At 40.2% G+C, this 13937-nt stretch overlaps 1 protein-coding gene across 1 annotated transcript; it reads right to left on the minus strand.

Annotated features, from left to right (window-relative positions):
- Nucleotides 1-343: 343 nt before the first annotated feature.
- Nucleotides 344-12780, minus strand: ATP6V1G3 (ATPase H+ transporting V1 subunit G3). Its single transcript, XM_009283172.1, has 3 exons — nt 12699-12780; nt 4162-4262; nt 344-517 (listed from the first exon to the last, which is right to left on the minus strand). The coding sequence occupies exons 1-3, from the start codon at nt 12778-12780 to the stop codon at nt 344-346; spliced, it is 357 nt and encodes a 118-aa protein (XP_009281447.1).
- Between the last annotated feature and the right edge of the window lie 1157 nt (nt 12781-13937).

Below are 13937 nucleotides of genomic sequence, written 5' to 3' on the forward strand. Positions count from 1 at the left end.
GCAACACCACATCCTAGTACAGAACATTTTATAAGAGAAAAGGAATAAAGACTCCCACTGAAAAGCTGCTGGTGTCAAATAATCATTTATTCTGCTGTTGTTGACTTGCCCCTGTCTAAATGACAGGGGCTTTAGCTACCAACAGGAAACAATATTCCAACGAATGCTTGTGAAACCCTGTATAATTCTTGTCACATCAAAAGCCAGTGTGGAACTGTGTGCTTTTGGCTTTAGTGTTCTTTTTTTCTCACACATAGAGAAACAATAAATGGGGAAATATTTACGTTTATCAAGAAAGAAGGCTACTTTTTACAAACATCCTTCCCCAGCACATCAGTGGATCTTAAACTGCGTGTCTGAAGTTTGGGTGAACTTCAGGGTTGATGTCACATATCGTGCTCAAAAGCTTTTTCATCATGCTCTCCATGTTCTTGTGGTAGCTGCTAGTGAGGTTTCGGACGGTTTCTGTTGTTTGCTCTTCTATTTTAGCAGAGAGGTTACCTTGGGAGCCCATTACCTGAAAAGCAGAAGTCCTCTGAGCAAAATAAAGGGTTATATATGACTATGTTTATTGTACTTTTCTTCATCATCTAGCATAAACATAGCACAAACACGTCACAGTGGCTCCTGATGGTAAGGGTATGATCTAGGTTGAACTGTATGCATAAAAACAGGATTAAAGGGAACTCTTTCATATGCTCATTAGCAATGGGAATCTCCCCATGTAATGAAAGTTTCCCAGCTCGCTGTGGGAACGACGTTGTACATGTTTTGTCTTTTTATATCACTCATTTTAATTTGTTTTCTATTTTAATGACTAGTCAACGAGTCAGTTCCTCACTGAGAATGAATGTGAGCATGGCTAAGGAGCAAAACATGGGAAAGCCTTCCTGACAATGCATAATTACAGTTTCAGAGTACTTGAAATGTCTTCAGCAGTTAGTGATGTATAACCCTCAACAGGCCTCAGACAAGGTCTTTTAATGTTACGTTTTCTTATCTGGCGAAATACCAGACAGCTTCTGGCACAGTTAATATCAGGACATTCGCTTAGAATTTAATTGACTCTAGGCTTGCTGAACATTTTAGCAAGGTTATGTTATAAACAGATGCACGCGTTCCAAATCTGTGACTTTGCTCCCTCCTCCCCCACTGCCCCAACATCCCTTGAATTCTTCCCTTATGGAAAAGTCCTTCAGATACCGCCAGAGAGATTGGTTTCCAGCTAAAGAATTCCATGGGGTAGAGCAGAAGACATTTCTGCATGCTGACAGAGTAAGAAAGGAATAAGTAACATATTCTTCTTGTTCCTGCCATGGTTCTCTGGGGTGGACTAGCAGCTGAAGCTAACCTGTGATGTTAGTGGGATACCTAGAGGATGACCAGAAACAAGGGAGGAGTCATTAGCTTTATTTTCCATGTGATTTCAGCCCAACTTAGTCCTTAAAGGAAGGAAAAGCAGCTGAGTTAAGATCTTTTGCACAAATCACCTTTGCAATGCTATTTATCAGTACCTGGCAACATAGTAAGAAGTTTGTCCGTAATCCAGATGTAAAACACTTTCTGATTTGGAAGAAATACAGGACGTAGACATAATTGTAAATATCGGGAAAAGATTATAGTTTTCTATAGTAACTATTTTGAGCTGGCATTTTATTTTAGCTTTTAGACAACCTGTAAGGGTCTCATGTGGGAAAGATTGTACAGCTTGGGCCAGATTTATGAAGCTGATTTTTTCCACTGGGGAAAATAACTTTCTAGAGATCCCAGATGGTTGCATGTTATCCAGCTACTAAATACTTCTGAAAAACCTCAAGAAAAGTATTATAATTTTAAGAAGAGCCTCTGTAGACTGGGAACCTGCTCTCTCAGTTCATTCTAATACTGTAACTTGAGATCGTAGATTCTTACTCTTCTATGTATTCCCCCCCCCCGCCCCTTTCCTCCTTCTGAGTTGGAAGACCTTTTTCTTGTCAGAATGCAGACAAAGCTCTGCTTAGTCAATGATTTCTGCTGACCTTGAAGGTCTGTCCCTTATTTTGCCCATACTGGTTTTATGCCAGTGTCATTCCAAAGTCGCTAAAATGTTACATTGACTTGGAAGCCACAAAATTCAGAAAACTTGAGATTAGATTCTTACTCTTCTATGTATTCCCCCCCCCCGCCCCTTTCCTCCTTCTGAGTTGGAAGACCTTTTTCTTGTCAGAATGCAGACAAAGCTCTGCTTAGTCAATGATTTCTGCTGACCTTGAAGGTCTGTCCCTTATTTTGCCCATACTGGTTTTATGCCAGTGTCATTCCAAAGTCGCTAAAATGTTACATTGACTTGGAAGCCACAAAATTCAGAACTAGGCTGCACATCTCCAGAGTTCGGTGATCTCAGTTGGAAGACCTTTTTCTTGTCAGAATGCAGACAAAGCTCTGCTTAGTCAATGATTTCTGCTGACCTTGAAGGTCTGTCCCTTATTTTGCCCATACTGGTTTTATGCCAGTGTCATTCCAAAGTCGCTAAAATGTTACATTGACTTGGAAGCCACAAAATTCAGAACTAGGCTGCACATCTCCAGAGTTCGGTGATCTCAGACCCTGAGTACAAACACCATGAGCACTAGCAAAATTGGTTTGAGATCCGGGCTTAAATTTTGTACATTTTGAAAAAAGATCTTGTGTATTGTCACTCTAACCTCAAATTAATCGTTGTTTTCTGCTGCTGCTGTTCATTCTGGACTGATGTGGAACATCTCATAGTATGAGAAATTTTACCCTAGTTTGGATACAGCAATACAAAGTAAGAGGAGGAATAGCATTAAATGAGACAGTGACAAAGAATTAAAAATACTTGTGTCCAAATACCTGAGCCAGTAAACTGAACTGGGCATCAGACTTCCCTCTGCACTGGCTTAGCTGGAACTCCTGACTGCCTTCCAGGCACAGGTTAATAATGATGACATTTGTCTGGGTAGATAAATGTTCGACATAATGGGGTCAGGGAACGTGAAGGAGGACTGCAATGATCTTGTACAACATGCTGTCATTTGAGGAGCAATATGTGCTCTGTCCTGCTTGTGTGAAGTGTTCTGTCGACAAACAGTGGCCGTTCCCTGCAGCTTTAATTTTGTTTGCGATGAAAAAATTGAGTTCACACCAAAGCAACATCTTTTCTCTTCCGCTATTTCAGACCTAAAAAGAAGTCTGGCTTGACTGAAAAGGTGAACAAATTTTAGAGGTGTTTTTACTTTATTTTAGTGTCAGTAAACATCTGAAATTGTACATATGAGACAATTCCACCTGGCCTGGCTGTGTGACAGTGTGTCTGGGGGCTGGCAGTGTATGTTAGAGACTTTGTGTGTGTGTATCTGTTCCTAAGGCTTGTGATCTCTGCTGGAAAATGTTTTACGTGAAGTGTGACTGAATTGACAGGCTTGTAAAGCAGTTTTTATTTGACCTCTTTGGCTTTTTTTGTGGCTGCTTTTGCACGTGTAGTTTCCTTGCTTTTGCACAAAACAAGCAGGGGAAAAAACAAGAACAAAAATGTAAGAGGAAGGTCACCAAGTAAAAAGAGAACAGTTTGTGAACCTTCATGAAAATACTGCAGAAAACTGCAAGATGGCATAAATGTATAAAACGTACTATAATTCAGATATGAAAATATCAGCCAGACCACTTTTGCTGTGAAAACGTAGTGAAAAACTCCAAAGTTTTGGTGATTTCAGTTAATTAAAGATGCAGTCTTTGTATGCAGTCAAAAGTCAGCTGAAGTGGAAGAGAAATAGAAAGAAAGATTTTAAATCTACGCTTTTACTGAAACATCCACCTTACTGAAACCTCCAGTTTCAAGACAGGAATGAGGTCTGCCTGGAGTTAAAGGGGGCCAAAGGTATTTTTCCTTAAGGGAGATACATCTTCAAAGGACAAGCATGAACCAAATACAGAATCTGGACAATTTTGGTGGTGAAAGTCCACAATACCGTCTACAAATGCATTGAAAGCCTGTGAAGCGGCCAAGTGAAGCATATACACATCATAGGTGATATCTCTGTGTTTAATCAGTATGATCATGTTGGTTTGCAGACGTCTCCATGTAACACTGTTTTGAAGCAATTTGTTTTAGCGTTGAGCAGGTTGACACTACAAAAGAACATATGCAGGTTTCTTTCTTACATTTGTTTGCTTGTTCCTAAATTCCTTCTCCCTCTGTAACCGGTAGTGGTCTATCTCGGCTATGGCTTCTTCTTTGGCCTGCTTCAGCCTCTTTCCCTTTCCTAATGGGGGAAGAAACAGGGATTTACATCACGCTTGTCACTGTACCCCAAAAGATGAATCTCTCTAAATCAGAGGTATTTTACATGGCATAGTAAAACGGACAAAGCTTGAGCAAAGTCAACAGCAGCTTTATTTGCACAAGAATGGTCAGAAGAACCAAAGTGATTTAGGTAGGGTGCTTTTTGATTGAAAGCCAGTCACACAAGTACCCATCTTCTGAGACCAACTCCCTGTGTGAATGCACACATCAAATGAAAAGCTTGTTGGTTTGCTAACAACAGAAGTCTTTTTGCAACTACACATTTTCTCATAACACAAATGCTTTTTTTTTTTTTAATCACAGCTTGGTGTTTAAATAAATATCTATTTTTCCTTCATCAGCAATAGTAGCAGCCAGATAACAGATTTTAGTTGTCACTGATGGGAAAAGACATTATTCTGTAAAATTTGCCACATTGATTGGTTGCCAGCATCCCTTCATCCCACACCAACTGGATTCTGCTTAGAGCTGGCAGATTTCCAAAGTACTGCAAGATATGTCTTAACCACTACCAAACTGAGTGCAGGCTTCAGGCTTTGTCCTCTTCTCCCCCACCCGTTTCCACTAGCATTTGTTAAATGCAGAGGCGAGTGATTAAGAGAAAAAGGTGGTCAATGATATTCTCTACCAGTGCATAGAAAATATGAAAGTGATTAAAAAGTCTTTTTTTTTTTTTTCTCCTTTTCTTTTTAAACAGGAGGGTGATCTGTAAGGTGGCATTTTAGGCTGTAGTGGAAACTAGAGCCTTCCTCCTGAACAGGCTTGTTTACATACTTAATTTCGTTCGCTGTGAATAGTTACTTTGTCTTAGGTAAAATGCTAAAGGTTTGTCAAATCAAGCCCACATAACTCAGTGCAGGACTGGGCATAAGGTAGTTCCTGGGTCTAGCAGGGACGTTATGTAAAGGATAGGAGTAAAAGGTTTGATGGGAATATGATGCTTAAGTTTTTACATGAAGCAAGTGTTGAACGTGTCATAACCACCCCACGGTGATGCTTCTCTGTCTGTCTGTTTTGTATAAAGTCGGTAAAGTTGCGTGGATCCCCACAGGACTCTGCTATGCTACTTTGCGAGGAAAAAGTCACTTTCTAACTGCTGGGGCTGTAAACCTCTTGCATTGAAAGTTGATATGCTATACTTGAGACACCTGGGCTGATGCTGATTTTTGGGGTCTCTTTCTGCTGTACAGCTAGAATTTTAGGAGTGGGAGGGGATAAGCTTGCTCCCTTTTCTTAATGGGAGAAATGTCTTCAATGGCTGAAAAAGCTGTTGTTTAGTTGCTTAAATTAGGATATCACAAGAATGAGAGAGTGGAGGCTAGGCAACTGAAAAAGGCATCTTGATGGGATGCGTGAAACAGCCATTTATTTATTTACTTATTGTAACCACATACTTAATATCGCTGAGCAATATGAATACTTTTGTAAGTTTTGGTTTGTTCAGGTTTTTTGTTGGTTTTTTTGTTTGGTTTTTTTTAAGTCTTCCAATTCAAGCACGAAAGTTGAAAACTACCTTTTCTGAAATCCTAAGGAACATTGTCCAGCTAGGCTAGAAAGACGAGCATTAGTATTTCTGATTTATTTTCTCCAGGCTGCTACATTGGATTGGTTACACCTGTGCTGGGCTTCTGAAGCTTTATCAGGTGTGGCACATAGCAATCTGCTTCCACTGAGCATGGCACAATGAGGAAGCTGAATCTTGGGAGGAAGACTGTTGGTTTTGATACATCTGAGATTCAACAAAAGCCTGGGTAAAATGCCTGATCCAGCAGTAAATTATTTGCCCAGTTGACGGCTCCTTCTGAAGTCATTATCTGCAGATGGGTGAGTAGAAGCAGAGAGATGCCTGAAATGTGAATTTCCTTTTAAAGTCTTGATTCCTGGACTGTTAGATTTTGTGGGTGTGCTTACTGTGGGACCTGGGGTGCGTGATTGTATAAAGGCTGTTTACAGGAAGGAGCAACCTGGTGAGGAACCAGGTAGCTTTACTGACTCTCAGTTAATCAGTGCAGTGCTCTCTTGTGTAGTTAATTATACTTCTCAGAGTCCTTTTACCACCAAGGCACTCTGCTCATGTACAAAGGGGCAGAGAGGCAGTTTAAAACCTAGCATGTACTTTCCCAGAGTTTGTATTTGCTTGATAAGGGCTGATTCCCTCAGCTTCTGCTGAAGACTCACTCTATGAAGTCTTGGGACCAGCATGCATGAAATGACAGATTTGTGTAAGAGCCTGTCATCAGTCTGGACAACAAAATTTGGAACCAGGTTTAGATCTGTATTTTGAAGTTTCCCTTATTCTCCTCTCCAAATTTGTAGCTGATCAGCCTTTTATAGAGTTTTCCTCTAGGAGCGGAGCGGGGGGGTGATTCTCTGGAGCTGGAAGTCGGGGGGAGCGACTACGATGAAGCTCTGCCAATTTCACCAGCTGAGGAACTGGATCTCTATAGCAAATTAAATTATTTCAAAATCAGTGGGATTTTAATTTCAAATTCCATCTGGGGGGCCATCTGTAGTAAATATGTTGCATATTTGGCCACCAGATAGATAAATAAATCCATTTAAAATGCACAAAATGGAAAGAGATTAACTGTAAAACAACAGTTCATTTGCCTCTGACAATATAGCTAGCGAACCAAAAAGTATATATATACATACATGTCAGCTCTTGACAATGCACTGGAGTAAGCACAATAGATAGGGTGTCACCGTAGGGTGGCAGCCATTTCATTTTTCCATGATGCCTTTAGGATTGGCACAGCAGGAACCTGCTGCTTCCTATTTAATTAAGTGGAAAAGCTGTGAGTAAATTACTGCTAGTTCAACAACGTTGTGGACAGAATCGGCAACTGCCAACATATGCGATAGTGCATATGCTGCACCTGATTAAGTTAAGCAGAAACTAGAGCTTAACCTGCTGTTTCACTAGAGACAAACCAAAATTAATTAATCAGTCTGTTATTAACCACTTGTCTGCTACCTTAGTTGTGCAATATGGGGTTACCTTTTCAAAGCCTTACTGATCTTTTGGATGGGATTCTCTGCAGAGCACGGCCGAGCCGAGATCAAACCTTACACACTGAAGGGTGGCAGAGCATTGGAATTCAGCCAAGATCATGCAAAAAGAGGGCAAGAAATACAGGAGGATGGGCAAACCAACCTGTCCCTACAGCATTTCCTCTAGGATCATAAAGGTGAGGTACAGAAAGCCCCAAGTTTGAAGAGACTTTTGCCCCAAAGGACATGCTGCGGGGGCCAGGTTTGCTGCTGCCCCTTTGTCCCTCCTTCCCATCCTTGAAGATGGGGAGCAGCAAAGCAGCTGTGCTACGCCTGGTTTCCTTGTCTGCTGTTGTCCATGATTATGGTAGCTGACAGCCTATAAATTTCCAGGCATCGTGTTAAATTGGCCAAATCTTAACCAACTTTCTGTTACAAGTCAGCCCCATATTAGATTTTCTTACCTAACTTGGGAAGGCATTATTAGCATGGAGAAAGGTTGTATTCTTCTTTCTAGGTATTTCTGTGATGTTAATGAAATACCTAGATCTGGTTAGATCCAAAAGAATGGGTGAGGTTTTTTAGGTTGTTTGGGGGGTTTTAGATCTTGCAAGAAAAAGACAGTAGAAAGCAAAAATGTTGCATTTTAATTTGCTCAAACACTAAGTTATCTTACTTTCCAAAAACTGCCATGGTAAAATTGGCTTTCTGTTTTCAAACATATTATCTAGGCTTCTAGCTCAATTTCTGCATAGAAATCATGTAATATGAAGAAGTTGCCAAAAATTAATCATATTTTCTTTAAATAGGACCATTTCAGTTGTCTTCAAGAGTGTTAAATTGTCTGCAAAATGGGATTTAGGGATGCTCATTTTGAGAAGACTGTTTTGCACTTTTAATAAAATACAATAGAAGCAGCTGATCAGTATGTATAGCTTTTTCAGTGGATAAAATATGTCCTGGATATTATCCAAGAGAGCACTATAGATAAGATATTGTAAACAGAATTATATTTTGATTAATATTTGTTTTTAATCTGATTTCCTGAAATCTTTCGTCTGAGTTTTCATTTTATTAGGTACTAGAAATTCAAGCCAAGATATAAAAATCTATAGGAAAACAAGTTTTGCTAAAACCAGTATTCATGACACATTTGTTTCCCTTGTTTTATCCAAAAGGATCTTCGGGAATTGATGTCTTGGCTCTGACAATGCTGAGTTATTTCTGGGATCCAAATGACGCTTAAAGCAAAAATGATAGATAAAGCAGTGCTGTGTATAAAAGGCCAAAGGATTGCAGACTGTTTTGGTTTGTGTTTAAAAAGTTTTGCTAAAACCAGTATTCATGACACATTTGTTTCCCTTGTTTTATCCAAAAGGATCTTCGGGAATTGATGTCTTGGCTCTGACAATGCTGAGTTATTTCTGGGATCCAAATGACGCTTAAAGCAAAAATGATAGATAAAGCAGTGCTGTGTATAAAAGGCCAAAGGATTGCAGACTGTTTTGGTTTGTGTTTAATCAATTTAATAGTTGCAGCCTTGCATGTGTGCATTTACCAACAAACTATTAATAATTTGTCAGGTATAAATGACATCAGCCAATGATACAGTAAAGATATTGCAAGCCAGGATAAAGGGTATTGAGCAAGAAGTATGAAAAAGCATGTACAGAGGAGCTTTAGCACTATATTTTTGCTTTGCTTCATGTCTATAAATATAACTTTATTTGTTTGCTAATTTTTCAGTTATCCAAAGTGGATTTTGCATTACAAACAGCTGCATACGTCAGCAAAAACTAGGCCCATTATCTGTTTAGGTACGACACGATGTGTGTTCATGCTACATTTTGGTCCGGTTATGTGAGTATCAACTGTAAACACTGAAGGGTTTGCATAAGGGTAGTTTTGCTAATCACATTTCCTTGAAAATGGCTTTTCCTGGTTGTGTCCCATGAATGATCTGCCTTTCATTCTTCTCGCGTTACAGCGTAAATAGAAGAGTCGGACTCATTCGTATAGTGGTGTTGTGCAATGGCTGTTTGCGGTGACAAAGGAGGTCATACCTACAGTTTAGCAGGGACGGGACTGCATTAGCACTCGCTGGACAGGTTCATTGCTTTCACCTGCAGCCCAGATCCGCAGCGTGCCAGGCCCCGAGCAGAAGCTGCTGATCTGAGCTGGTACCAGGTGGATCTGGGCTGGTGTTTCCTGCGGTGAAGCAGCATGTCCTCGCCTTGTTTCTCCGAATTGTGTGTGCACAGGTTAGCTGACTGCACTGGATAAATTGGTTGTGTTTTGTGTATTTCCTTTTATCTTAGTTTTTACGCTCAGAGACGAACTATGCAATCCTTTACACTGATCTAGCTGCAGAATCACTCTGGGGAAGAGACTGCTTGAGTTATTCTGACTTGGCATAACCAGATTTGGCACAAAAAGAATCCCTCTTGTCCTTGTCCCACAGTATTTAAGTTATGCTGGTATAGTTAGGTATCTAAGGTGGTGTAGTGACATTGCTATGAAAAATATTGAAATTAAGGACAATGTGGAAATTTTAAAATTTTTATTTTGTAGCTTCACTGCAAACCTATTGTAATATTGAATAGAATAATGATTTTCTAGGTATAATTATTCTGTTAGATTAGCTATAATGCTTAGTTTAGCACAAAATCCAGGAGCAGTCCTTAGAAAAACCTGAATCAGAAACATTAAGGCCTGACCTTGGTTGTGTGATCCATGAGATCTAAAATTCACAAGAGCTTTGCTGTTTGTACCCTAGTAGAAACTGTTGGCAGTATTTAATATGCACAAAAGGGTCCACCAAAGTCTTTAGGCTATAGACAAATATGCCACGTCAGCAGTTATTTGAACTTTTTGCCCTTGATCTGCTATACCTAGGAATAAAATCTCTTAGAAATGCTTGAGGTTTTTCATGGGATTGCACAGAGCTGCTGAGGCTGGAAGGGGCCTCTGGGGTCCACTCCAACCCCCTGCTCAGAGCAGGCTCAGCAAGGGCAGCTTGATCGGGGCCATATCCAGTGGGGTTTGAATGTCTCAGGATAGAGACTCCACAGCCTCTCTGGGCAGCCTGTTCCCGGGTTTGACCTCCCTCACAGTTACAGAGTTGTTTTCTTACATTTAAATTTATGCTATTGTCTCTTGCCCTTTCCATGGATACTACTGGAAAGAGTCTAGCTCTGTCGTCTTTACTCCTCTCCTGTCTCTTCCCCCCCCACCACCTGATTTTTATGTATGAGAAATTTTTATTTTCCTTCATAATTTTTATAAAGGCAAAAAAATGTTTGGCTTTAAAAGTAATAGAGAAGAAAGTTGTACTGATGAAATATTTTTACTCTAAATATTTTTACTGATAGCGAAATTCTTAATAGCTGTTTTTCTGTAGCTGCTGAATAACTCCTACCTCAACACTAATACACTGGTAGCTGTAGGCAGTGGTTTGTCAAGTTTCTGACTTAGAGGTGTCTGGAAGATACTTTATCTGAAGAAGCCCTGTGCTTACCACAAGCACTCTGTGTGGGGCTGAGGTGATGACAGAGGTGTGTGTGTTTTGCAGAGTAGAGTAAATGCACCTATAACAATGTCTGGATTTCACAAGACAGTTGTCTTCGGTCATTACTTTTATGTTATAATGATGCTTTTTGTTTTTTGAGTTTCTTAATTTATGAAACCTCTTTTTAACTAGCTGTTTTAGAAAAAGCCAATCTGACTTTTCTGGTTTTAAAAACAAAAGCAAACCAAACAAAACCAAAAAAATCAAAACCAAAAGTAAAGGGTAATGAACATCAAGTTATCATAGCTAGAGGCCTGATTCTGCAGCCTGTGTTCAGACCAAACCCCCACTCCTTCCACTGGGGGCTGTGCCTTTCCAAACCACATGCTTTCTTGCTTCTTGCTCGGGGGAACAGCGTGTTTCCCCTGCCCTACGCGGGCAGGGAAGAACCATCCCACTTAGAGCTGGGTTTGGCTATATAAGGGTTGAATCACTTAATTATTCTTTGCTTTCAGGCTGGGAGCAGCAACCCTGCACACCTTTTTGTGAGGCTTCTCTTTCATGAAGAGGGGAGATATTCCACGCCCACCCCCGCACCCCGTTGCCTCTGCAAGGCACAGGCGGTGGCTGGGTGCTCAGGGAAGGGGTATTGCCTTCCTACTTATTTTCTGAGTGCTGTTGTACAAATTAACATGTCGCACTAATAAGTAATGAACACACAGCAATGCTGATTTCTGCGTAGAAGGGATATAGGAACTACACAAATTATTTTTGTTTAGCTTCTATTTCTCCATGGAAAACAAAATATATTCCTTCATCATACTCTTGCAGCACGACATCATCTTCATGCATGTTAGTTGAGTCCTGCAGGACAACGTTTCCTGCTGCTGGTTTCTAAATCAAGATAACTCCGTGAAACAGTATTAATGTTTCACTAGTAATGCAGGTCAGTGACTCATGTGTTGGTACCTATGTTCAGGAGAATAAGGTCACCATATTTTGCATTAAATCACTGGGAAATGAATGCAGAAAATGAAGGAAATAGACAATGGAAAGACTGCCAGGAGAATTATTTCTTTGATTGAAATTATTCTAGCAGATACCTTCACTTTTATATTTGCTATTATTACTTTTTTGCTTATATTTGACTAGAATAAAAATATATGAATTTATTATTATTGGATATCTACACATGCTTTGCCCTGGGCACTTAGGCATTCAGCAAACAAGATGTTTATTTTAAATTGAACATTTAATCACTTGCTGATTGCTTGTACCATGTAATAAGACTTACAGGAATGACCTATCACAGTACTGACAGTTCTTGTGTTTGTACCGTGACGTTCATTACTGTCATTGTGCTGGTCTCCCTTTGTTTTCACGTAATGTTTTTGAAGCCCAGCTGAGATTAGAAGGCAAGTTACTAGATTTTGTAAGTAGAGGAACACTAAAAAACTTATACAAGACCTATAAAGAGAAATAGAGAGTTTGGAGTCTGGTCCTCCAGAGCTGGCAGCCAGAGGCGTGTAGGCTTCTAGTTTAAATACCTAAGGAAGGCTGTAATGACATTATTGGCATTGAGATAAAGCAAGAATAAATCTAGCTGACAGGATGAATATAACAAAGAAAACCTTGTTTAATGTAATAAGCACGTGCGCACGCGCACACACAAGCACACACGCGCGCACAGAATTTTAAGCAAACTCTGAATGTTCAGGTTTGGTTAAATGCCTGGCTGCAGTCAAGGCACAGCACTAATGCAAGTGAAGAGAAAGAATAGGAGCAGCACAGCTGTGATGTATACAGATGGAATAATGTTGTTTTTCTGTGAGCCACAGTAATTCTGAAGAGCTTACAGTAGAAGAGTTCAGTAAAACCAGAGCAGCTACTCACTTTTTTTGGCTTCCTCCAGTTTGTCCTTGGCACGTTTTTCTGCCTGCAGAAGCTGCTGGATTCCCTGAGACTGGCTGGTCATGCTGATTGCTGAGGCCGGTGCACTTCTGCGGGGACCGGAGTTTGGAGGGAGTTTTATACAGCCGGCCGGTTCTTCCTTGTGCTTTTTGTTCAGTCTGTTATTACAACAGCCTTCCAGATTGCGCCGAACCAGCCGGCTCTGCCTGGATTGCTGCTGGGCAAAAAGGCCTGCTAGTGTAATCAGAAAAACACAGCAGCGAGGTTGAAAGGAACGTTCTCCCCTCCTCAGGGTCACCGACAAGCTGAAGTGTCCGATTAACACACTGGGAAAAGAAGAGAAGAGCACTCCAAGTGGCTTGTAGTTTAATGGGGATTTTTTTTTTTTTTTTTTAAATCTTCTGTTGTTGAAGCAGAATATAATTAACCTTGTCAGAGGAACTGAGGAAAAAAAATTGTTTCTTGGAATTTCCTTTTAATAAAACTTCCTATGAATATGAAGAATCAGACTCAGTCAACAAGTAGTTTTGGTTGAACACAGTGAACTGGTTCTAGGCTTCTGTTTGGTGTTGCTTTTTAACGTTATTCATTAGATTTTTTTTCACTTTAAAAAAATCTTCATTGGAAATGAATTCATCGGGGACTAGAGTTTAAAAAAGCATGTGGTGGTTGAGGTGTGCTCTGTGTTTTAATCTGCCATGAGGGAGATGAGCGCTGTGGTGGGAAGCTGTAGGATTAGCTCTAAGATACAGACTCTGGGAAGGTATGACTGGTGGTCTAGGTCTTACTTTCAAGTCCCACTGCCACACACAACAGTCAAACGAACATGTGAGCGTGGCTGTAGATGCACATCCCGTTCCCTACGGGAGTCAAACGAATGTGAGCGTGGCTGTAGATGCACATCCCGTTCCCTATGGTAGGAAAGAGTGTCTTGTGAGATGAATGAACAGCACATTCATATTTTGAATCCTTATAAAATATAAAAAGAGCTACTGCATGAATGAACAGCACATTCATATTTTGAATCCTTATAAAAAACCCACAACTGTCAAAGGTACTTCAGCCATTGCACAGGATGGGGACATGTCAAGACTTATAATTAAAATAGACTTTTATTTTTTTAAATACTTCATAGCGTGAGTAAAGCATACTTATTGCAAGTTCTTCTGACACACTTGTGTCAGGACCAGAGATCACCTTCTGATGTAAATGGGTTTTTCT

Source organism: Aptenodytes forsteri, unplaced genomic scaffold, assembly GCF_000699145.1.
Source record: "Aptenodytes forsteri isolate BGI_AS27 unplaced genomic scaffold, ASM69914v1 Scaffold181, whole genome shotgun sequence".
Lineage (NCBI taxonomy): Eukaryota > Metazoa > Chordata > Aves > Sphenisciformes > Spheniscidae > Aptenodytes > Aptenodytes forsteri.

Excerpts from the sequence above, each read along its gene's own strand:
- ATP6V1G3 (XM_009283172.1), bottom strand. The coding sequence starts at position 12,780 with ATGACCAGCCAGTCTCAGGGAATCCAGCAGCTTCTGCAGGCAGAAAAA. Across the intron at positions 4,263-12,698 it reads ACTGGAGGAAGCCAAAAAAA|GAAAGGGAAAGAGGCTGAAG; the intron begins GTGAGTAGCTGC and ends TTCCCCCATTAG. Across the intron at positions 518-4,161 it reads TTAGGAACAAGCAAACAAAT|GTAATGGGCTCCCAAGGTAA; the intron begins GTAAGAAAGAAA and ends TCTGCTTTTCAG.